Genomic DNA, 24,737 nt, shown 5'->3' on the forward strand with positions numbered 1-24,737 from the left:
GCCTAACATCCTGAATTTAAACCCTGGAACCCACAGTAGATGGGGAAAATAGACTCCTGAAATTGTTGTCCTTTGATATTCCTATGCATGCTATATCTCTCTCTCTCTCTCTCTCTCTCTCTCTCTCTCTCTCTCTCTCTCTCTTTCACACACACACACACACACACACACACACACACACACTTATAATAGTAAATAAAATACAATTTAGGAAGCAGGCTAGGAATCTATCTCAGTTGGTAAAATGTCTGCCTAGCATGAAGGAAGCCCTGCGTTTGGTCCCCAGCACCATATAAAACCAGTAATAGTGGTGCTTGCCTGTAACCCAAAGGTATACTCAGGAAGATCAGAAGTTCAAGGTCATTCTCAGCTACACAGGGAGTTCAAGGCCAGCCTGGGATACCTGAGACCCTGTTTACAAAACAACACAACAACAAAAAGCGTGTCTAATATAACACAATACAAAGCATCACAGGGCTTTTACCTCAGCCCAGTTACCCTGCAATGCCCTGAGAACCCACTTTGATTCTACAGGGACCTGTTTGCTGTGTCCATCACCATGTTACTTGGGCAATAGACTAAGAAGAAATATATCCTCGGGGGTCTTGTTTTTGTTTTAGAGCAGACTTGTTATATAGCCTAGACTAGCCTTGACTTCTCAGTCCTGCCTCAAACGTGAGCCAGCCGAGCCAGCGAGCCTAGCTCGGGACTGTTGGGAAGGGCTTGTGGCTGAATAGTGCGCATGAGATAAGGGTTTGGAGTCTTGCTTATTCAGACTGTGTTGAAATCCTTCAATTCTTACTCTATGGCTTCCATAGACTCTGTCCCTCCCTGTGGTTGTCATCGTTCATGGCAGCCAGGACCACAATGCTACTGCCACCGTGCTGTGGGACAACGCCTTTGCTGAACCGGTGAGTTCTCTTGGGCCCTCCACCTTGGCCCAACTCTGTAGGCCTCAGAGCGGAGCTGGACAGTGAGGTGGACAGCGTGAGGTGGGTGCCTGTCTGCTTGCCTGGACTAAGGCCCTGGCTAGGTTTCAGGACTCAGAATTGATTAGCGTTTCCAAGGAATGGGGCTGGTTTCTGCCTCTGCTGGGGTTCCTGACCACTGTCCTCAGCCCCCGGTCTGGGCCTTTGCTTCTGCTGGACACTACTATCTCCCTCCCTCCTCCCTTTGGTCTTCCGTTCCCCATCACATAGAGGATCCCTAAAACCTCCTTCCCGATACAGTCGTGAAAGTTGTGTTTTCATTCCCACGCCTCCACTCCGGTGTAAAAGATGATTTATGTCAGGGCTGGTCCCCGACAATTCCCCTCTGTGTTTGTATGTTCTTTCTGGATGATTCTCAGCCCTGTCTGCCTCTCGGTCTCTGTATATCTCACACATGCGTGAGTGTGTGTGAGTGCGTGTGTGTTCATGTGTGGACGTTTCCAGCTCCCTTAGTGTGCCTTTTCGTCTCCTTTCTTCTCGCCCTCTCAGGGCAGGGTGCCATTTGCCGTGCCCGACAAGGTGCTGTGGCCGCAGCTGTGTGAAGCGCTCAACATGAAATTCAAGGCCGAAGTGCAGAGCAACCGGGGCCTGACCAAGGAGAACCTGGTTTTCCTGGCTCAGAAACTGTTCAACAGCAGCAGCAGCCACCTCGATGACTACAACAGCATGTCTGTGTCCTGGTCCCAGTTCAACCGGGTGAGCGGCTGGCTGCCAACCATCTGCTGGACACCATCAGGGTCCTGTCACACTTTCTATTAGCGTGAAGTCAGGCTACCACCCTCGGAGGGTGACCCTCTACCCCAGCCACACTCCCTGTGATCAGGATAAGTTGGCTCTCAGACTACAGAGACCATGGGTATCATGGTCATCATGTGAGCCACAGTAGGAGGAGAGAACCCCAGAGCAGGGACCCGCTGGTGGGCTTGTCACTTTCTCTGTGCTTCACTGAAAGAATGAGGAGAGAATGAGAGAATGACCTTGACCTTGGTGGGTCACACAAGGTCACACAAGTCCTCGTAGCCTCTGTCCCCCTCACAGGACTAGCCCTTGTATAGAAGCATGAGAACGTGAGTGGGTTGGGTCTCGGAGGAGAGTTGGGAGCGGGCATGGCGGGAGCTAAGGGCACCGACTCCCGGGCCGCTGTGACTGGGGGTGTCCTGGGGCTCACAGGAGAACTTGCCAGGTTGGAACTACACCTTCTGGCAGTGGTTTGATGGGGTGATGGAGGTGCTGAAGAAACATCATAAGCCTCACTGGAATGACGGGTGAGGAGCAGGGCCCTCGGGGCACAGGTGGGCAGAGGACTCTGGGAATGGTGTCTGCTTACCCAGCCGTGACACCAAATGTACCACACCTCCAGGGCCATCTTAGGCTTTGTGAACAAGCAGCAGGCCCACGACCTTCTCATCAACAAGCCCGATGGGACCTTCCTATTGCGCTTTAGCGACTCAGAGATTGGAGGCATCACTATCGCCTGGAAGTTTGACTCTCGTGAGTGCCCGTCTCCTCGTCTCACCCCTAACCCCACGAGCCCTGTCTTATATTGCCTCACTCCCGTATCCATGAGCCCCCCTGTCCTTAGTAGTCACCCACTTTCAGGAGAGGCAGGAACTCAGCTCAAGGTATGGGAGGCATGGGAAGGAAGATGGTGTCTCTTCCCAATACTTTTAAGGTCTCCCAGAACCTAAAACCACTGACTCCACACCTGGTGAGTCCCGGCAACTTCTTGCCATCCACACCTCTTCCATGCCCAGTTGGCTGAGTCTTAACATTCCAGATGAGCTCCCTCCCTCTGCCTCCCCGCCCCCCATGCCAGAGCAGGAAGGCTAGGGTTGCAGTGCATCCTGGGAAAGGCTCTGTTCTTTCAGCAATCCTTCCCACAACCCCACAACCATGATCCTTTTGTGAGGGCAGCTTGAAATGACTTGTCCCTCTTACAGCGGACCGAAACCTCTGGAATCTGAAGCCGTTCACCACGAGAGATTTCTCCATACGATCCCTGGCTGACCGACTGGGGGACCTGAGCTACCTCATCTATGTGTTCCCAGACCGACCCAAGGATGAGGTCTTTGCCAAGTACTACACTCCTATACTTGGTGCGTCCAGCTGCCAGGAGGGCTGAGCAAGGGCATCTCCTCTGTGGGCTTTGGATCTCAGCATGGAGGGTTTCAGCGTTCACACCTGAGGAGAGAAAAGTGAACCTTACCCCCCCCCCCCAGTTTATTTCTCTGCTGAGTAGAAAGCTAAGTTCTCAATTCTACATCCGCACGCAGAGAAGAGGCAGAACTGTCCAGAGAGAAGCAGGGGGTCGTTCCCACCAATAGTTACTTTCCTGCCCGCTAGTCGGCAGCTCTCACCACTTCCCACGCCCCCGAAGACCGCCCCAAGTTAAACAGAGGAGCAAAACGGACTCGCTCTCCTTTTCTATCTGCTCGGTCCATTGCTGGAGTTTGCATCTTCTTGATGCCGTTTGCATTGCAGGCGTGCAAGCAGCTAGGAAAGAAACCAGGAGTGGGCATAGCAGCCAAGGGTCTCAGAGGCCCTCTGCCTGGATCCATCATCGGGGGTTTATTGGAAATCCTTGGGAACTTTCATCCCTGGGGAAGCTCCAGGGTGGTGTGGGCAGGGGGAAGATGACATGTCCTTCTCACTGTGTTCCCCCTGCCCCACCTCCGCAGCAAAAGCAGTGGATGGATACGTGAAGCCACAGATCAGACAAGTGGTCCCCGAGTAAGTTGTCCAGAGCCCAGTTGTGGGTCTTCTATTGCCTCTTGAGCCTCTGCTTACTCTTCCTCCAACACTGGGAAATGTGGCTTAGCCCCTGAGAAGGAAAGAGTACCCAGGACTCCATAGGCAGCCTGAGCCCCCGGAGACCAATGGGGACCCTTTGACCAGAAGCCCCTCTCCTGGCGTCACTGGTCTCTCTGGCCACTGAGGCTGTATTCCGCTTCCTTTCATAGGTTTATCAATGCATCTGCAGATGCTGGAGCCAGCGCCACCTACATGGACCAGGCCCCGTCTCCAGTAGTGTGCCCCCAGGCTCATTACAACATGTACCCACAAAAGTAGGTCCTGTTTTCATGGGGGGGGTCCATGGAGAGGAACTGGGGTTTGGCCTCAGGCTGGACTCCTGGGGGACTGAGGGACAGAGGATTACCTAGGTTGCTGGGATTTGACTCCATCCAGCCTAGGCCCAGGGTCTAGTCCGGCCCAAGTGAAAGAAAGGAAGTCGACCAGGAAAATACACAGAGCTTTTTGAAGCTAGACAACCAGGATCCCGTCCTCATCCTGGTTCAGTCTGTGTGAGCCTGAGAAAATTTTCTTGTATTCGCGGTTCCCTCATGTACAAACTGGAGGTGGCAGGCGTTTCTGCCCCCACAGACTTGGCATGAGCAACACTAATGAGATGGTGAGGTAAAATTTTTATCTATTAAGTTGTCAGAAGGGCTTGAGACAGTGCCCTGTTGTTGGTGGGAGCAGAAGGGAATGGGGGGGGTCCTTTCTAAGCTAAGGTAGCCTAGGCTGGATGGCTGGAACTGGGGAGGCAGCACATTGCACCTCCACACATGTGGAATCACAGAGAGTCTTTTTAAACAGTTTTAAACTGTGTGTGTGTGTGCGCGCACGCGCGAATGTGGACCTGTGGAGGCTGGAACAGGGCATCAGAATTCCTGCAGCTGGAATGACAGGCGATTATGAACTGCGTGTATTTTTAATTTCTAAAAATATCTGTGTGGGGGAGGGGATGGTAACTTGTGTGACTTAGTTCTCTCCCTCCACCATGTGCGTTCCGGGACTGAACTCAAATCACCAGGATTGGTTTGTTGTTGCCAAGTGTCACTGAGCCATGTCACCAGCTTCTGGGATTTTTTTGTTGCTATTATTATTTATGTATGGTATGTATCTGTGTTTACGTGGCTCCATATGTATGTGCATGTGTGAGTGCATGCATGTGGAGGCCAGCGGTCGACATCTCAGTTACTTTCCACCTTATTTTCTGATTCTGTCTTGTAGCGAACCTGACGCTCATCCATTTGTCTAAGCTGGCTGGCCAAGGAGCTCCAAAGATCCTCCTGCCTCTGCCCGGCCCCACCTCCCAGTGCTGGGCTTACAGACAGGCACTGCCACACCCAGCTTTTTATGTGGGCGCTGCAGATCTTAACTCAGGTCCTCACACTTGCGAAGAGTCCCTTAACTGTCTGAGCGAGCCTCCTTTCTAAGTCCTTACACAAAGAGATCTTATTAATGGCCTCAGCACTCAGGAGCTGGGCTCTGATTCTTTAAGACAGGGTTTGTGTAGCCCTGGCTAGCCCAGAACTCACTCTGTAGTCCAGGCTGGAACTCACAGAGATCCACCTGTCTCTGCCGTACAAGTAAACCTGCACCTCCACCCTTAGCCAAGACCTAGACTCTGATTCTAGCTGCAGGTGGCCCAGAACAAACTTCCTTATTCCTATGCTCACCTTAAGGTGGTCTAAGGATTAGTGTTAAGTGACCAAAAGCTACCAGAGTGACTTGGTGGACGGGGTGGTAGTACATGTAAGCGAACGACACCCCAGAGTGAGTGGTAGAACCCTCTGGCCAATCACCTTGGCTTACAGAAGAGTCCAGGTGAGGGAAAATGAACTCCTTGGGATCATGAAATGAAGTGATATTAAGAGATATGAGTGGCACTAGACTGTCTCCCAGGAGCCAGTGACTACTGTCCAGCCTGGTGGGAGTCCCAGCAGAGTGCCACTGGTCCTGTCTCTATGAGACTCTGGTCTTTGTGAGGAGCAGATGGAGGACTCTCTATGGGGGCTTGGAGCCATGAGACCGGCCAGTTTCCCCAACATCCCTCTCTTTGCCAGCTCCGACCAAGATGGAGAATTTGACCTGGATGAGTCCATGGATGTAGCCAGGCATGTGGAAGAACTCTTACGCCGGCCCATAGACAGTCTCGACGCCCGCCTCTCCCCACCCGCTGGCCTCTTCACCTCTGCCAGAGGCTCCCTGTCCTGAACCCTGGAACACCACACTTCTCCTGGAAAACCACCTTCAATGTGAACAGCCCACGTCAGTGTGACTGTAGTATCTCTGTATATACCGACGGCGTTGCACGCATGCGTGTGTGTTGGTGCAATAGCAGTGGCAATGCCGTGTTACCCACACAGGTCTGGGTCTGTGGCTAAGAAGTGGTGGTCTTTTCGTTCAGGCCTCAAGGTCCCAAGAGCTGGACCTCTCATTCCAGACAAACCTTTCTCCTGTGTCTTTCACCAGTTCAGTGGCTATTGAAGTGAAGCAATTCTAGAAAAGGAAGGAAGGCAGGCAGGTGTAGGCAACCGAGCTGGAGTTTCAGTCCTGAGCGAGAAACCTCACCCCTATTGGTATAGAGCTGGCATACACATGTGCCAGCCTAACCGATGCTCTCCCTCCCTAGGGAGACTGGGCTTCACTCTTAGTAACACACAGACTTTGTGAGTCCTCAGTGTGCTTAGGCCGTAACCATGGATACAACAGCCCTGGGTTGAGTCAGGGCTACCGAGCTAAGTAGGTTGGTTCTTGGTCTATCTTTGAGCCAGGGTGAACATGGGCTTCAATGGCCTTGTTCATATCCCCAACATCCCTTTCTTCCCCGTCTAATATCCTCATTCTTCCATATAGACTCAAATTTCTCACTGTTGGTTTTCGTTTTATTTGTTTTATGAGATAGGGTCTGCCTATGTAGCCCAGGCTGGCCATAAATGATCCTCCTGCCTCCACTTTTGGAATGGCAAGGGTTACAGGCATGCAAGACCACATTTCAGCCTTTCATTTCCTGTTTGCAACCTTGCTTATTATCAGAAAGGAGGGGAATATTAAATGTTGAGGACCAGCAGACCTGGGGAAAAAAAACCTGTGGCGCCAGAAAAGCAAGAGAGCAGCTGCGCACTGCAGACAGCACAATCTGCAAGGTCAGGCAGTAGCACACTCGGTGGGTACCTCTGACGGGAGGCAGAACCCGGAACAGGCCCTGCACTGTTGCATCATGGGCTGTGGTCTAAGAAGGCCTCTCACCAGCTCCTCCCTCTGAGGCTCTGACAAGGCAGTCAGGGCTGGCTGACTAGGAGCCTGGGTTCAGGTTCTCTGAAAGAAGCGGAGGATGAGCAGAGCGATTCTTTTTATACTTTGTACATAGGCCTCACATTTATGTAAACAGTGTTTTTGAATAAAGTTTTTGTTGTTGTTGTTTTGGTAGATTCACCAGTCTGCCTCCTGTTTTAGTGGGTGATGGAGTGATGGACTTTGAAGTCGGTCCATTCCCAGTTTAGCCTGGAGTACCCTCTACTCCCTTTGCTGTGATCTCGAGGGTGCTGCTGCCCTAGAACGGTGTCAGAAAGCTAAAGAACTGTGTGTGCACACGTGTGTGTATGCGTGTGTGTGCGTGTTTTCAGGGAAGCATGCCAGGAAAACGGGCTCAAGGACTTGGGGAAAGAAGGTGCAAGAATAACTAGAGGAGGGAGGCATGGGAAGAGCAGAGCTACAGTTTAGGATCACTGAGGACAGTGCCAAAGAGATCGCCCACTTTCCTGCGGCCAGGGGCAGTAAAGAGCCTGGACAATAGCCCATCCTCCCCTGGCCTCTTCCCAGAGTCCAGCAGGTGGCACCCTCCAACTGCTGTGGTGGCCTGAGCATAAAGGACGCCGACCACCACAGCCCTAACTGGATCTCAGCACCCATGTACAAATTAGTCCAGAGCCCGTGGTTGGGGCCTTGGACTCAGGAGCACACTCCTTTGGGTTAAGAGTTGGGGCACAAGGAGCTGTACAACAGGTTACCTCAGAGCTCAAAGCGAGGCAGGGTGCAGGAGCTCAGTTCACAGCCTGCCCTGGTGAGGCCCAGGGCCCCAGGGAGGCTGGGGGTGGGAAGCAGGGTCTGCCCCCGCACCGCACGCTAATCTCAGCTTCCATCTCTGTAGGGGAGTGCTGGTTTCTCTCACAGAGGCACTGTGGGCTGGGCTCCAAGGTACAGAGGCGCAGTGAGTGGAGTAGGTGGGGAGATGCTGAGAGCAGGCACCCTGTCTGTGGCCTTTCTCTGAGTTATCACTGCTGACTGCCCAGGGGCCCTGCAGCCACCAGCCAAGGAAGTGTCTGCAAGTTGTCCCCACTGATGGAACTGAAGAGAAAGCGATAATGGGCCAACTGTGGAACGAGAGGCCTGGGTCTACACCCTAACCCTCCCACCCTCCATTAGGCAGCTTATCTGACTCCAAAACAAACACAGAAGCTTTGGGAGGCAGAGGGAGGAGGCCACGCTGACACGTTCTTGCCACTGGACTATGACCCTTGGCTCCTGGTGCCTCCTCTGGAGGATGGCAGCTAATATAAGATGTGTGTGTGTGTGTGTGTGTGTGCGCTGCATGGCCTCAGCAATGAGAAGCAGGTGAAAGCTCAGCCCCAGAACTGGGCTGCTATTCCCTTGATACCTACCAGCCAGCCAGGCCCCACTGCCACCAGACAGTTCCTATATAATCTTTATTTCTGGAAGTTAAAGTAGTTACAGCAATATACAAAACAAACAAACAAACAACAACAAAACAACCCACAATAATATAAATTTTTACACTAGAAAGTATACATTGGAATTTGAATGCAGTGGCCAGGATAGAATACAAACCACTGTACAGAGAGGCGAAGCAATCTGCAGGCATGGTCAGGCTAGGCTGGGACAGGCAGGGACAAAGGAGGGAAAGTGGGCAGTTCTGAGGACTCCGCAGAGCAAGTTTCTGCTGTCCTTGGAGCTGTCACCCAGGTAACTTCTCAGAGCTGGGGCCTTGACAACACCTGCCCCAGAGAAGACCAAGCCCTTGCTCCCTGGGTCCCCAAGATCTAAAGTCGTCAGTAGGCCCAAGTCTTGCCTTCCTAAATATCCTTTCAGTTTCTGAGTTCAGCTTACTGTGTACTAAAGAATGCTGCTGGGGAAAGGAGGGCAGTGACTGGCTCAAAGCGGAAGGCCAGGGGTAGCCAGGGCGAGCAGTTTGTTTTAGAGACAATGTCCTCACCCCCTTAATTCAGACACTGGCTAATTTGAGTAAAACAAACAGAATTCCAGACACTGGTCAGCTGAGCATGGTGTCTCTGAGTTGCTAAATCTAGCCATGCCCCTGTGTCAGAGGAGGTTTGCTGAGTGACTGAGGCAAGCAGGTGACAGAAGGCCACGGTAGGTGCAGGCACCCTGTTCCACCTCAGACATCGCCAGTCTCAGGGGAGGCCAAGGGTACGCCTCTCATAGGAGGGCCAGACCTGGAGCTTTATGGGTCAGCTTTGCCCTGTGGTTACAGGTACCCTGGGAACCAAGCGAATAGAATAAGGGCCATAATCCCTGAGCGTCGCTGAGGACCTGTAGTCTAAGTCAGATTCAACCCTGTAGCTCAGCCTCTCTGGTCACAAGGTCCTGAAACCAGGATTCCCAGTGCAAGCAGGACAGGGGCCTTTGGACACAGGAAGGGGACACAGAACAAGCAAGGCCAAGTGGGAAAGGAAGTCAGGTTGATCCTAGGCCCAGTAAGGCACCCACAGGACAGGCTGACCCTGAAACGGTGCGGAGCCTTGGGGGAGGATGGGCGACAGAGGTTTTCAGTGCCCTTGGCCTACCTCATCAACAGGCGAGCAGACTCCTGGGTAGATAAAACCCAGTTGATGAAGAGTCTGGGATATCTAGGTTCATTCTAACCTTCATGTTCAAACCAGAGGCCAAGCCACAGCCTCAGATGCTTTTGCAGATTTCATCTGAGACCATTTCAGGGTTTCTATGCTTAAAGCACCAAAGAGGCTGTGAATCTCTGATACAGAAAGGCTCTGCCATTTCAGGGTGGTTTGCCTGGTAATTCTTCTTCTCGTTATTTTTTTTAATTTAAAAAGAAACCGATGGGCTTAGTCCTGTCTTCTATTTGGACATCCGCAAGGTTAAAAGCGCGGTGCCAGGAGTCCTCAGCTGCAGGCAGCCCAGGGTACCAGCTCGCAGAAACGGGCACAAGAATGCCATGGGCACCAGGAGGCACTTGTCTAACAACAATGACAACAACGGAGCTGAGCTGCTAAGAAAGGAGGGCAGGGCACCGAACACAAGGCATTTCCCTTCTCCCCGCAGCCTCCCGCTCTCACATCCCCCTTGGCAGACTCGAGAGCCCTCTCCTCTTCACATAAACGCGTGTCACCCACTCTCACTCGGTTCTCTATTTTTAAAAAAAGTGCCCAGATTGTTCAAAGATAGCAGAAGTAGGAGATTTAAAAAAGAATAAATCTGGAACCACAAAGTTAGGAGTTTCAGATGATCTGGGGTTTGACTGCGTAAGGGTGGAACGCGGGGCAGGCGCCTCAGTCATCTCCATCTGCAGCTCCTCACATGGGGGAGGAGTCCATTTCAAAGGTGAGTGACTCTGCAGGGACAGAGAGACAAGGCCAGTTCAGCCACCTGACCGCAGCCGGCTTCTCACAAGCCTCCATCCCTCTGCCAGGGGCTCAGGCACTGGCATTAGCTGGTCTCCTATCCCTTCAGGCCTGGGCAAGGTCAGAAAAGCCAGACTTCCCTGCTCCTTACAGGGCCTTGCCCTGCAGAACAGTCACCTCTTCAGCCCCAGCTCTCTAACGCAAAGGTCTGGGCTGCGTTGCTGGTACGGCCTTCACCGCACATAGCCACTGAGCACCTGAAACTAGTCCAAATCAAGGTGCCAAAGCCACCACATTTCAAAGGCTCAGTAGAAGGAGAGGGAAGAGGGAGGAATAGTTTAATGACCTCCTCAGACGCTAACGAGATAGTGTGTTGCTTACAGAAGGCATTAATGTCACTTGCCATTTTTCACTGTTTTGACTGTGGCTACTGGGAAATGACATGAATGTGCCATTCATTTCCAGAGAAGAGCGTGGCTCTAAAGCCGCCTCCAACCAGTGCGGATGGCTGGCTCTCATTCTGTACTGGCAGGCATCAGACAAAGGGACCTGACTCCGAACACTCACCAAACTGCCCTCCTGCTGAGGGCTCAGCACTTTCACCGTTATTTCCAAACTGCATCAATGAATCTAAAGTGCGGGGGGACATCGGCAGGTCAATGGTATTGCTGCAGGTCGTTCTGTAGGAAGGGGGGCGGCAGGAGGGGGAAGGGCCGGGTTGACAAGACACAATGGAGGGGGAAAAAAAAAAGAACAAAACACACACACACAAGCCATCAAACTCTGGTCTCAACAGAAAAAAATAAAACTCAAGCTTTTAAACACACAAGGTCACTCTGAGCACTAAACAGCCCAGGAACGTCCAGCCCTTCATTGGAGCTCTCACCCCACATCCTCCCTATTCCTGGGGACAACTGAGGACACTAGAAATAAATGCAAAACTGGGAAGGAAAGCCACTTACGGGGTCACACAGATGAACTTGGTCTTCAGGTAAGGGGCAGCACCTGCAGAGAGGAAACCCAGGCTTTAACTGATTGCAAACCTGCTTTGAGACTATGCGAGAGGAAGCCACCTGGCTCTCTGGTCCAGACGGCTTGAGCCAACCTTACACAGATTCTGCCCAGGTGCCTGTCCACCCCTTAGGACAGTCCTCCCTCATCACGTGCTACTTAACATCCAAGGTGCTCGCAATTTGAGGTTTTATGTTTCCTGCAGCTGCAGACCTTCTGGGCACAGCTGCCCCACTTGTACCTACACCTACCCTGCTGCCAACTTTTGTGCTTCCTTCCCCACCCTGCTCGAGAGCTCAGCTACCTTTGTGTGGTGCTAGGCTTCTTCTGTGACCCGGCCATACTTGGGAATTGACTTCCCCATTTGGTGACCAGCCCAGACACCAACAGGACAAAGATGGCTAATGCTAGAGGTTCCAAAGCCACTTCCAAGCTAGAAGATACAACCTCGCCACTGGGAAGACGGGACACCCGGGGCCAAGCACATGTGCAATAGCCAGGAGACCTGGCCAAGGCGCTTTCTGTCTCATGTGTGGGAGGGGAGGAAAAGGCCGGGCTGGCTTCCATCTCTGCCGTGTATGTTGGAGATGTGGGAACTGAGCTGTGAGAGGACATTAGAAAGCCCTGGGGACTTTTGGCATGAAATCTTGGGAGTTCAGTTGGACAGAGCATGCAGCAGGCCTGGAGCAGTATGGGTAGGCTGAGAAAAGCAGAGACAATAACACTGGGGACAATAGCAGCACAGGACACGTGACAACCACCTGATGGAAACCATAGAAAAATGGCCATAGATGAAAATCCAGGTTCGTTTTTGGCTAAGAAACAGGTTAACTAGGTACAAAGCCATAGGAATTACTGAGGCAACAGTGACATCTACAAATCCAACTGTTCTTGTTCAGAAGAGTTGTCTAGGGCAAGAACTCTCCCTCTAGAGAGGCCGAGGGTGAGATGAGATAGTTAAGTAAGACAGCTCAGTGCTAGAGATGTCTGTCGCCAAAGCTGAGTTCAATCCCAGGACCTACATGATTGGAAGGACAGAGCTGACTTCTTCAAGGTCCTCTGATCCCCAACAAGACCTCCACACACAGTAAATCGAGAGAGAGAGAGAGAGAGAGAGAGAGAGAGAGAGAGAGAGAGAGAGAGAGAATTTCATTCTCCAATGATCAAGAAACACTTTGGGTCCAAGGTGGACATGTGGAGTGGGAGAACTGAGAGAGCAGAAAGAAATGGCCCATTCCTGTCTGGATCTGGATAAGCTACCGCTAGCTCAGAATCTCTCCAGAACACAGTCGGTGGGCTTCTGGCAGACAAGGAAGGCCTGGGAAAAGGCCGAGTGACGTCTACACCACAACACTCTTACAGTAGAAGCAGAGGAAGATGACATCACAGCCCACCTCCCGGGGGTCCATTTGAACCCCCTACCCTTCCTCAGGCTCTCGAGCCCTCAGTGCACCCTCCTTGTGCTCACAGGCAAAACCATCAGGCAATGGATTCCTTTCTCATGCCCAGGGCCTTGCCCCTGAGGACTGGCTCTGGGCAGCTCCAGCAGGGATGGAGATGGCAGCCTCAGACCAAGGCCTGGATGGTGAAAGCAAATGAGTCAGAAGGACCAGCACTTGGACTTCAAAGTCCTCTGTGAAAAGAACAAAGAGGAGTGTGAGAGGGGCTGATAAACAGATCTCCCAACCGAAGGCAAGGTGGAGGCAGAGATAAGGGACAGACAGGAAGTGAGAGCTAAACTCCTCCACAGAATGAAGAGAACTCAACACCAGAACAAAGGGACAGGAAAATAACTGTCAACGAGCCCAACTCCTCCAGTCTGAGAACTGGACAGTCCTCGGAGAAGGCCGAGGACAGAGCCGGGGGAGGTGGAGCATTTGTGCACAGATGCTATGTGGCCAGGGCAAGGAGGCCGGCTCACACATCTCACTACGGAGCTCAGTATGGTGCAACGATTAAGAACAGTCACAGAAAACACAGACAGACACACCGGCTTCCTCACCAGCAGGCAGAAGAAAACAGAGGCAATGCAGCAAGTACTAAATGGCTTCAGAGCAGACCACTCTGACTCTTCATGCTGGGGACAGCCCCAGAACTACAGATTTAACTCAACACGGTTTCCACTTTTCTGTCTAGTGTATACTGTCTCACGCAGTTCCACAGGGTAAAATTGACATTCTAAGTGCCAACTCCACATCCTCTCCAGTCACCAACCGCTGTCCCAGAAAGCCTTTCTTCAGACTGCCTGGCACTGCTAACACATGAAAAGCAAAGTGTACTGGACTCAAATCTGCCGCAAGCCTTCTGGAATCCACTGTGTAACAAGCATCAGAGAACTGTCCTCGTTTTCTCTTCCTAATGTTTTGAGGTTGTGTGTGTGTGTGTGTGTGTGTGTGTGTCTATTTTCATCTTCAGACTGACAAGCTCCCTGTGAGACCTGATTCTGTTCTCCTCTTGACTCCCATCAGTCACCCTGCAATAAACAGCTCTTTCCCATAAGAAGGATTCACCAGCCCCCCCCTCCCCCCACTAAGTTTCCCTAAGAATAAGGTCAGAACCATGGAAAATCAACAACTACCTGGGTCAGCTTCAGGATGCTCCTGGCTCTCTGGTCGACAGTACTTTCCAAATGCCTCCTCCTTAGGAATGTCAGGATAGAGGTAGACCAGCGGAGATACCAGGATGTTGGTAGCGTCCATGATCTTATAGCCCATGATTATTTCAGCAAATGACATGTTGTTCAGCTGCTGCTTGGTGTATGGCTCTACAGACTGGATCTGGGTCTTGCCTGTTGTGGACACAGGAAGGAAAGATTACCCCAGTCTAGTGATGGAGACCCTGAATGCCCTACCCGGCGGCTCACAATTGTGGCAATGACCAGGCTGGCTTTTAGAGAGGCTGTCAAGCTGAATCGCAGGCAGAGCACTTGCTTCTGACATATTAACATGCTAAGTAGGAAAGGGAATGTGGAAATAAGATTCAAATCACACTTTTCTACACAAATATTAGCCAGCCCTGGAGCGAACAAAACAAACTGGCAGGCCACCTCTTTGGAGGAGGCACGGGCCTCTCTGCCCTCCAGGGGGCAGCAGTACACAGAACAAGAAGCAGCCAGGTGCTGGCAGTGGCCACCAGGTGGAGCAAGAGAGACAGGAGAGGCAGGTGAAAAGTCTCACCACTGATGTCCTTTTCCACCCAAGTGAAAGTGACCCCTCCTTCTTTGCTGCTCTCGCTGAATCTCAGCAGGAAGGTGCCCGGGGGCTTCGTGCTCAGAATGGCCCGCTCCCGCTCCTTGCTGATGAAACCCATGATGTACCTGGAGCCAAGGAAAACCCACGCTGTTTGTGCGCAGAAGGCTGTCCCTGTCACGGGCTTGCTGGGAACAGGTGACCTGGTCACACAGTATAGCCAAGTTTCAGCCTTACCCTTCATTCCAAAGGGCCAAGATATACTTTTTCACAAGGTCAATGATATTGTCTAGCCACACCCAGAAGGAGAAGCCCTTGCCAGCCATGTTTTCCTGGAGAAAAGAATCATGGGAAAGTCAAGTCCACCACCATCCATTCCAGCCCTATCAGCCTGAACCTCAGTACTCTGCCAACACCCTCACACTCCTCTATCCTAGGGCATCTCCTACTAGCTCTAGAGAGAGGGGCCCAGGCTTTCAGTATCCATGCCCCCCCCCCAACAATCCCCTTATAAACGAGCATTCCAGACCTGCCTCCCAGGAGACAATCACTTACTTTGCAAAACTTAGCCCATGTGATCTGACACCCTGAGTAGTTTACGCCAGGTCCTGGAGGAGAGAAACCAATAGAAGAATGTCAGCCCTGACTGAAGATTTTATTTCTCAAACAGAATTTGCAAACATTTGTCCCATCTATTTGATCTCGCAGGGTGACATGGTTGTATGCGTGCGCAAGCGCGTGTGTATGGTCACGTGCTCAAACAGGCCCGCACACATCCAACCCCAGCATCTGACCCTGGATTACGCCGGCACTGATGCCCTATTGGGCTCCTGTTCTTCCTTGCCGTGTGTGGTTCTGAGGACTAGCGTCACACACTAACAAGCTGACAGCTGTGGTTAGGAGGTCACATCTGGTGTCACCACCGGTCAAAGCTATTTTTAATCCAGATTTTTTTGAAAGGAAAGAAAAATTTTATACTACCACCCATGACTTCTTAAATGGGCAGCGGACACCACGCTCTTACCATCTTCTACAGCACACTGAAACATCTCCTCAGGTTAGTTAGAGCAGTGCCTTGGAAGGCAATCAAGAAAAAAGAAACCCTCCCCACCCCCACCATGTATCCTAAAAATGAACACTAGAATATACCTGGCGCAGTAGGCCCTAGGTAGCCACTGGGAAACCCTGCCTGAGTGACCAACCGCCCACACCAGAATGTCATCGGAAGCTGTCAGACTCCCACCTAAGAGCTTCTCGGCCAGCGTGGTGAGCTGCTCGATGCTCAGCCCTCGCTTTGTGGTGGAGGAGAACTGCCAGCTGAGCACCTCGGCCACTTGGTCCCAGGTTCCGATTGGTGGCTTGGTGAAGAAGTTCACGTTCTATTGAGAAGATGAGAGAGTGACGCGGATGATCACACCAGGGGCTGAGGCAGCACAAGAGAGTCCAGGACTTCAGAGAGGGCGTCGGGGACTCACCTTGGGGTTGTTGGTCAGCATGTTATACCACAGGATCGACGCCCAAGCATTTGGCATCTGGCAGATGTTGGAGATCACCACAACCGGCAAGGAGTGGGTCTGCAGAGGTGGGGGCAGACAGGGAATGTGTGGCTGACAAGTGGGCCTCACAGCTCCAAAACACCTCTTCAGCTGCACCTCCACGGGTTAGAACTAAAAATCGTGTCACACCAGATACCACTCTAAGCAGGAGTGTGACTGAAGCAGCTCAACACCAAGAGGGGAAGAATGACCAGCCTGTGCACCAGGACTCATTGACGTCTGAATAGAATCAGTGACTTAGAAAATCTAACTGGTTCAAAGCTAGGCCCCCAGCCCTGACTTTGCAGAAACCTGGAAGGCAACCCCCAAAATCCAAAGTATCTGTATCTTTCCGTCTTTCCATGAAACAAGGTGTCAGAAATCAAACATGAGGATTCCTGTTTTCCAAGTGTAACTTAGTAAGATCTAGAAGGCTGAAAAACAAAACCTAAATGCCATGATTTTCTGCACACTGAGATGGTGGCTACAAAGACTCACTTGGCCACCTCGTCAAATCAAGTCTAAGCAATCACTAAAGACAGATTTCCTAACCATGTGCTCAGGACTTTCTTCCCAGGGGGTGGCTCTCAAGGACTTTTCAGAAACAGACGGTGAAAACCAAACACAGGCTTAGCAAACACTCCATGCCACCAGGCATTTTGTCCTGCCCCCCTGCGTGCCCACGGGATAGCTCTGTGCAGAACTCACCTCTAGGTCAATCTTGAGGCCTTGGTGATACACCTCAGTCTCAAAGGTGATCAGGTGCAGCTCCTCAGTCACAATCAAGGAGGCCTACAACAGCGAGGTCACGTCTTCAGAGAATGACACTGAGTTCCCAAAGGCAACAACGGAGGAAAGCAATGTGCCACGGCCTCACTACGCTAAGAAGGTGGCCGTGGACAGTGGCGGGGGCACAGTTCTGTATCTTCTCCCTTCAGGAGAAGACCCTTGAGGACAGGAGCCTCAAACCTGATCTTTTATTATGTATTCCATACTAAATAATATTTTATAATATATAGATTCAAGGACAAAGAAGAAAGCAATGGACATCCAAGGATACACCACCCCGCTAATTTACTTATTTAGGAGCCAGCAAGATGGCTCCGTGGGTAAGGGCATTTGCCTGATAACCTGAGTCTAATCCCTGAGACCCACAGTGGAAGGAAAAAACAGCCCTGCAAGTGGCTCTTTGACCTCCACATACACCATGGCACATGGGTGTCCATAGACAGATAGGAAGGAAAAGGGAGGGAGGGAGGGAGGGAGGGAGGAAGGGAGGGAACGAGGGAGGGAGGTAGCGAGGGAGGGAGGGAGGGAGGAAGGGAGGAAGGGAGGAAGGGAGGAAAGGGAGGGAGGAAAACTTATTTGAGTCTTCCTTTTCTCTCCCCCTCCTCTCTTCCATCCACACTAGGGGGCAAACTCGGGGTCTCATGCATGCTGAGTGCACCCCACCATGAGCGAGAGCCTAGCATTACCCAAGGAAAGCCATGACCACTGACGTTCCCCAGGTGATTTTCCCTCCTCTGCAGTGCTGCTCTGTCTGAGGCTCTACTGTTTTCTGATTCCTCCTAACCATGTCATGGGTGTTTCTCCAGGCATGTGCATTCGACATGGGGTAGCTGTGAACCCCACACATGTGCGGTCCTACTGTCAGTATGTTTCGGCTGCTGGCCCCCCACCCCCAGTGTGAGGTGGGTCTGTGGTCACATGTAGTTCCCACACTTGTTACAGCTGCAGAGTATCGCACTGTGACTACGTCACACTCGTGCCTCCCTAGCGCGCTGACAGATCTGGGCTGTGTTTGGGGAGTAACCGGTGACTGCGATCATGTACTTGCCCTCGGTCCACCTTTGCAAAGCTTTCGTTACTGTTATATCTGGGACTGGGTCTGCTGGTCTACAGGGCATGCTCATTTTTATAATGCCAAGTTGCTTTCCAACATGACAACCTTTGCTTCCATGAGAGGTCAGGCAGCGCGGCCACCTGTTTGTACAGGGATTAGCAATGAACTCTTAGGAATGAAATTCCAGTTCTTTCAAGTGCGTGCTGAAGGACGGATAATCTCAAACTCATGACCCCCTGCCTCAGCTGCTGAGTGCTGGGTGTGTGTGTGTGTGTGTGTGTGTGTGTGTGTGTGTGTGATTTCTTAAGTTCAACTCTGACTTGCTTTCTGTCTCATCAAGGCACAGAAAATGGAGCCAGCTGGCAGGTGGTAGCAAGGGACTTTGGGAAGCCCCAGGCAAGGTGGAAACTTTTCTACCAAATGGGTGTGGGTAACAGCTCGACAAGGGACTTCCCACTGCTGAAAGGGGTGGGGGCAACCCCCCAACTCTCAGGGAAGTGCTCCTCTTGAGAACTCCCCGGCACCTGCAACTTCTGAGCAGTCACACTGGCCCAGGGCAACTTCTCTAAGCCGGCAGCTGAAGCAGCAGGTTAGAGTCTGGGCCAGAGAAAGAGCACACTCTCCTTTCCTCACGGAAAACACAGCCAGATAGTTCTTAGCCTGAACAAAACTTACATCACAATTGGCACGGCCCCCATTCCCACATCTCTGCTCCCTCAGGGTCTGAAAGAAAGGGGAAAAAGCCAAGTGTCATGTGTGATTGTCACAAGCTCTCCCTCTGCCACTTGCCCTCTGTGCAGGGGAGCCGGCCCGCACCCCCATGACCTACCAAGTGCTTGAATTCCGCAGACAGGCTGCCATTGTTGGACTCTTCCATGTTCATCACTTTGGTGTTTGTGCCCAGAATGTTAAATTTCCGAGATCTGAATCATGGGAGGAAAATCAACACATGAGTGGCTGCCGAGCAGCCAGAGGATAAAGCTGGACGGACAGAACAAAGGGGGAGGGACTCACCCTCTGAGAGCAGCAACGTCCCCAGAGTCCCTGTCAAGAACACAGATGAAAGTTAACAAAATGGAAGTCATCGATCCTGTTTCTCTCCAGAACCTACTTTGATAGGAAATGCCTTTGCTGTCCAGTTTTGTTTTAGGGTGAAATGAAACTGTATTTAAGCAGTAGCTGCAGTCGGGTGTCTATCCCATAGTTCCTTTCCCTTTCCCTAACAAAACTCCATTCTGCTCAGCTCTACCTCCGGGGGAGCCCTGACATTGGGATACATTAAGGATGGGTCGGAGGGCCGGGCGATGGTGGCGCACGCCTTTAATCCCAGCACTTGGGAGGCAGAGGCAGGCGGATCTTTGTGAGTTCGAGACCAGCCTGGTCTACAAGAGCTAGTTCCAGGACAGGCTCCAAAACCACAGAGAAACCCTGTCTCGAAAAACCAAAAAAAAAAAAAAAAAAAAAAGGATGGGTCGGAGGATTCTGGGTTCCTGAAGACACCTGTGAGTCACTGAGCTCATCGTCAGGTGCTTACCACAACTGCATTTCCAGTTACACAGGTAACTGCAAATTTCCTCATTACTTAAGCCATGCTGGGTTTTCCGTAAAGGTCTGTTGTCACCTATCCCACAGGTAACCACTGCTACCTCTGTCCCTGACTATTCTATCTTTTCATATTAGGATATTTCTGTTTCTATCTCCTTTTAGAGTGCTATTTTTAAAAGTTTTCAGTCAGGTATGATGGCGCATGCCTTTAATCCCAGCACTTGGGAGGCAGGTGGGGATCTCTGTGAGTGTAAGCTCAGCCTGGTCTACAGTGCTAGTTCTGGAACAGCCAGAGCTTCAAAGAGAAACCCTGTCTTGAAAAACAAAAAACCAAGCAAATAAATAAATAAATAAATAAATAAATAAAATTGCTTCTCCACTGCTATGTATTTACCAACAAATAGGATGTTCTAGAGGATTTGTAGAGGAAAACTGATCAGCTCTAGAACATTTCTTCTTTTCTAGGTTATTGCATTCTTAAATCAATTACCAGCTCTCCCTCAAGTCTGAATTATATCTTTTTTTATATAACCTTTTTTGTATTAATTTTATTTATAATTCATAATCAATAAATTGCACAGCCTATAATGTACAACCTTATGGAGCTGGCTTAGAAGTGCTATTCACACCTATGAAACCATCAGCACAATCCAGGACAAATCCACCACCCCAAAGTGTTCCTAAGCTCATTTGTAATGCACCCAGCCCCACACTTCACCCCACCCTGTGCCCAGAAAAACCATCATTGTGCTTCCTGTCACTACAGATTCATTTGTGTTTTTAGAAACATATACAAGCAAACATAACCATGCACTCTTTTGCGGGGAGGAGACCTGGTTTCCTCCACTCAACATAACGACTTTGAAGGTGTACTCATGTTTTACAGATCAATAGTTCCTTTCATGGGGCTGGAGAGATGACCCAAAGGTTAAGAGCGCTGGCTGTTCTTCCAGAGAACACAGGGTCAACTCCCAGCATCCACGTGGCAGCTCACAACTGTCTGTGCTACTCCAGCTCCAGGGAATCTAATACCCTTACAGAGACACATGCAGGCAAAACACTAGTGCACATAAAATAAAAAAGAAAGAAAAATAGTTCCTTTTGTTTTGGTGACGAACGGTATACCGCTGTATCAGAGTGCAAACTGTTCATTCGCTCCTGCTAGTGGACACGCATGTGCATTTTTCTTGTGTTAACACCTATGAGTGAAATGGCCGTGTCACAGGGTAGGTTCATGGTTTACTTTGTAGGACATTGTCAGATTTGCTTCTGAAGTGGTGATGTCACTTTTCTGTGCCACTGTGACAGTATGCACCCGTGTTCTATGGGGGCTTCTGCTAATCTGTAAATATAGCAAATATGCCTGGAGCTTATTTTAATGGCCCATAAGAGAAGAGCCCTCGCTTTTCACCCCAGCCTCTACGAAGCTGTCCCACTGCCCCTCATTGAGCACCCTGCCCTCTCTGCCTCAGGAGACCCATTTTAACATGTGCTGATCTTGTATGTTAGCCTCGAGTCTGTCTCTAGACTTCAGGTCTCGTTACGATGACCAAGCGGCATCCTTGTCCCTGTGACACATCTAACAACTGGACCTCTGCAATGCATCTTAATATCCGGCAAGGCGGCTTCCTGTATCCAGGCCTCCTATTACTTTTATTTATATAAAAACTCTTTGGAAATAAGTGGCGAGCATCAGATACTAGGGGAAAGGTGAGCAGCTGTTCAGGACAAAGCTTCAGGTTTACAAAGCGGCTGCGTTCCAGAGACCTGCTACTGTCCGGAGCAGCTGAACTGTACCCTAGGGATGAATACAGGGATGGGGAGATGGCTCGGTGGTAAAGTGCTTGTTGCACGGCACGAGAGCCCTAGTTTGGATCCCCAGCATTACATAAAATCTGGGTGCAGCAGTGAGTGTCTATAGCCCCAGTGATGCGGGCTGCAGAGATAGGTTTGCTGACCAGCCAGCTTAGCCAGTGAGTAAGCTCCAGGTTCAGTGAGAGACCCTGCTTCAAAAAATAAGGTGAATGGTGATAGAGAAAGAGTTCAGTTCCTGTCGACTTCTGTTCTATACACAAACACACGCATGCACACCTAAATTATCTTGCTATCTTTGCTTACTTTTTTCAACTATGATATAACTTGGCAAGTATTATTTATTTATTTAGATCTTCTTTTTCTTCTTTCCCTTTGGTTTTTCAAAACTTTTTTTTTCCCTTTTGGCTCTTCTGTGTAGCCCTGCCTGGCCTTAAACTCAGAGATCCATCTGCCTCTGTCTCCTGAGTGCCACCTGCCAACACTGCCTGGCTACATCTTTATTTTTCAGGATGGGAGTTGCATCCAGGGCTTTGTCCACGCTAGGTAAGTGCTCCACACTAAGCTATATATGCTCCCAAGTCTCTTCTTATCTTTACATGTTTGAGGCAAATTAATGAGGCTCTGAAAGGTTTCTGAACACAACTGTTCACAAAACAAAGATTCATGAATGGAGACATCTCTAAATCAAATGTCTGTCAAAGTTCCTGTTTTTCCATCCATCATTTACAAATAAGAGCTAAGTGTAAGAATATTTACTTGTCATTGGCAGTCTACACAATGAGAAAGATTTTTACCAACTACACATCCAACTGAGGGCTAATTCCTAAAATATATGAAGAACTCAAGACCTAGATACCAAGAAAACAAATAACCCAATTTTAAAAATGGGGTATAGACCTAAACAGAGAATTTCCACTAGAGGAAACTCAAAAGGCTGAGAGACACTTGAGGACATGTTCAACATCCTTAGCTATCAGGGAAATGCAAATCAAAACTACTTTGAGATTTCATCTTACACCTGTCAGAATGACTAAGATCAACAAAGCAAGTGACAGCTCATGCTGGCGAGATGTGGAGCAAGAGGAACACTCATCCATTGCTGGTGGGAGTGCAAGTCCATACAGACACTATGAGAATCAGCATGACAGTTCCTCAAGAAGATGGGACTGGATCTACTTCATGATCTGGTTATACCACTCTTAGGCACACACCCAAAGAATGCTTCATTCTACTCCAGAGACTTTTGCTCAACCATGTTCACTGCTGCTCTCTTCAGAACAGCCAGAAACTAGAAATAACCCAGATGTCCCTCAACAGAAAAATGGACAAGGAAAATGTGGTACATTTACACAATGGCATATTACTCATTTAAAAAGAAAATGACATCATGAAACTTGCAGACAAATGGATGGAACTAGAAAAAAATCATCCTGAGTGAGGTATCCCAGACCCAGAAAGACAAATATGGTGTGTATTCACTCATATACAGATATTAGCTGTTAAATCAATGATAACCAAGCTACAATCCATAGAACCAGTGTGGGTATGGAGTAAGGGACTGGAGGGAACAGACGGTTCTCATTAGAAAAGAGAAATAGGCTAGGTGGTGGTGGCGCACACCTTTAATCCAAGCACTTGGGAAGTAGAGGCAAGAGGATCTCTGTGAGTTTGAGGCCAGCCTGGTCTACAGAGTGAGTCCCAGGCCAGCCAGGACTATACAGAGAAACCCTGTCTCAAAAAACAAAATTTAAAAAAGGAAACTAGAATAAATAGAATAGATATTTATGGATGGATGGATGGGGGGTCTGGAATGGGAGGATCAAGGGAGGGGGAAGGGGTGGAAGGGAATATGGGGGAGAGACAGCTAAAATTAAGGGGCATTTGCTGGGTAGCATGGAAATCTAATATAGTAGAAACCTCTTGATATATATATACAAATATGAAGGCAATCTCAATGAAATCTCCAAATAACGGAAGAAACAGAATCCTACCTGGCCATCTCTTGCTACCAAATGAAATTTACAGTACCAGGATTGGATTATGTTTAATTGAGTTGATGGCCAAAAGGACCTCAGGGGAATCCCAGACATCTCAGGCTACTACCAAGATTACAGGTTGCTCTCCACAAATAGACAGCAAGGCCCCATTGCTGAAGACAACACCTACACAACTCACTGAACCTGGAGATGTCGAGCTGGTGCCTACATAGAGCCTTCACCCCTAACTGCCAACGTCTTTGTTAGAGGAAAATACTCTGCATGCCACCGGAAGAAAAATGTAAAAACCAATAATATTCTGCTTTGCTCACAGACCAGTGCCTTGTTCAACCAGAAGCAGAGAAGCTCCCTCCTGCAGCAGATGGGAACAAGCCAGACATCACAGAGTGTGAGAGACTTTGAAACACTCAGCCCCAAACATCAAATCCCTCCCCTCAGAACTCAGGGACCCAGTGGAAGAGGAGGTGGAAAGAGTAGAGGAGCCAGAGGATGGAAGACACCAAGAAAAAAAGGCCCTCTAAATCAACAAGAGCAAAGTTCCTATGAGATCACAAAACTGAACAGCATGCACACGACCTACAGGGGTCTGCACCAGGTTCTATGAGCTTATACTACAGCTTTCAGTTTAGCATTTTTAGGGGAATCAGAGTGTGCAAACAAGTGGGTCTCTGATTCTTGTGCCCACTCTTGGCCTTTTTTCCTTCTGTTGGTTGGCCCTGTCCAACTTCAATGTGATGGTTTTTATCTTGGTATATTTTGTCATTTTTTTTTACTTATTTATTATGTATACAGTGTTCTGCCTCCATGTATGCTTGCAGTGCATGCCAGAGGAAGACACCAGGTCTCATTACAGATGGTTGTGAGCCACCATGTGGTTGCTGGGAATTGAACTAATGACCTCTGAAAGAGCAGCTAGTGCTCTTAACCTCTGAGCCATCTCTCCAGCCCCATATTTAAAAAAAAAAAAAATGAACGAATGAATGAATGAATGTAAACCTAGCCACTAGGGTAAAAGACTGACGATGGAACTGTCATTTCTACCTACTGGAAAAGGAAAATCAGCTTTCTCCAGCGCAATGACACCGAGGATATCGACGGCTCCAGGGCAGGCCTCATGGACAGCAGCCGACCAGCATATAATGGACCCAGAGTTTTTTAGGTGTACTTTTCTACGATTACAGTTTGTGGGCTTTTCGATTTTGCTTTGTTTTGTTTGTTTCTTTTGAGGTGCTGTTCCATTTTGTTTTGTAGGTTTTGGGAGCTTGGGTTTTTTTTTTAATATTTATTTACTTATTATATATACAATATTCTGTGTGTATGCCTGAAGGCCAGAAGAGGGCGCCAGACCTCTTTACAGATGGTTGTGAGCCACCATGTGGTTGCTGGGAATTGAACTCAGGACCTTTG

General features: G+C 49.8%; 2 protein-coding genes across 6 annotated transcripts in view; one reads left to right on the forward strand and one right to left on the reverse strand.

Moving 5' to 3' along the window:
* LOC101987385 (signal transducer and activator of transcription 5A) overlaps positions 1–7,199 on the forward strand; it is a 22,869-nt gene extending 15,670 nt beyond the window's left edge. Inside the window, exons 12-19 of the mRNA XM_005369029.3 lie at positions 819–911; positions 1,479–1,685; positions 2,160–2,254; positions 2,350–2,480; positions 2,930–3,085; positions 3,668–3,719; positions 3,950–4,054; positions 5,840–7,199. Coding sequence (XP_005369086.1) covers positions 819–911; positions 1,479–1,685; positions 2,160–2,254; positions 2,350–2,480; positions 2,930–3,085; positions 3,668–3,719; positions 3,950–4,054; positions 5,840–5,990 — 990 coding nt within the window. The 3' untranslated portion in view covers positions 5,991–7,199. The remainder of the gene's footprint in view (positions 1–818; positions 912–1,478; positions 1,686–2,159; positions 2,255–2,349; positions 2,481–2,929; positions 3,086–3,667; positions 3,720–3,949; positions 4,055–5,839) is intronic.
* Positions 7,200–8,463: 1,264 nt separating this feature from the next.
* Positions 8,464–24,737, reverse strand: part of Stat3 (signal transducer and activator of transcription 3) — a 57,268-nt gene continuing 40,994 nt past the window's right edge. Inside the window, exons 12-24 of one of the 5 annotated variants that reach the window (XM_026777012.1) lie at positions 18,988–19,017; positions 18,803–18,896; positions 18,649–18,696; positions 16,839–16,922; positions 16,071–16,169; positions 15,839–15,974; positions 15,151–15,203; positions 14,833–14,927; positions 14,584–14,723; positions 13,986–14,195; positions 11,359–11,401; positions 10,964–11,026; positions 8,464–10,386 (exon numbers count right to left, since the gene is read on the reverse strand). In XM_026777012.1, the coding sequence (XP_026632813.1) occupies positions 11,002–11,026; positions 11,359–11,401; positions 13,986–14,195; positions 14,584–14,723; positions 14,833–14,927; positions 15,151–15,203; positions 15,839–15,974; positions 16,071–16,169; positions 16,839–16,922; positions 18,649–18,696; positions 18,803–18,896; positions 18,988–19,017 (1,057 nt within the window). In that variant the 3' untranslated portion in view covers positions 8,464–10,386; positions 10,964–11,001. Of the gene's footprint in view, positions 10,387–10,963; positions 11,077–11,358; positions 11,402–13,982; positions 14,196–14,583; positions 14,724–14,832; positions 14,928–15,150; positions 15,204–15,838; positions 15,975–16,070; positions 16,170–16,838; positions 16,923–18,648; positions 18,697–18,802; positions 18,897–18,987; positions 19,018–24,737 lie in introns of all 5 variants that reach the window. The other 4 variants (XM_013354445.2, XM_013354446.2, XM_026777011.1 and 1 more) reach the window with 4 other exon arrangements.

Source organism: Microtus ochrogaster, unplaced genomic scaffold, assembly GCF_000317375.1.
Source record: "Microtus ochrogaster isolate Prairie Vole_2 unplaced genomic scaffold, MicOch1.0 UNK44, whole genome shotgun sequence".
In the NCBI taxonomy this organism is placed as follows: Eukaryota; Metazoa; Chordata; class Mammalia; order Rodentia; family Cricetidae; genus Microtus; species Microtus ochrogaster.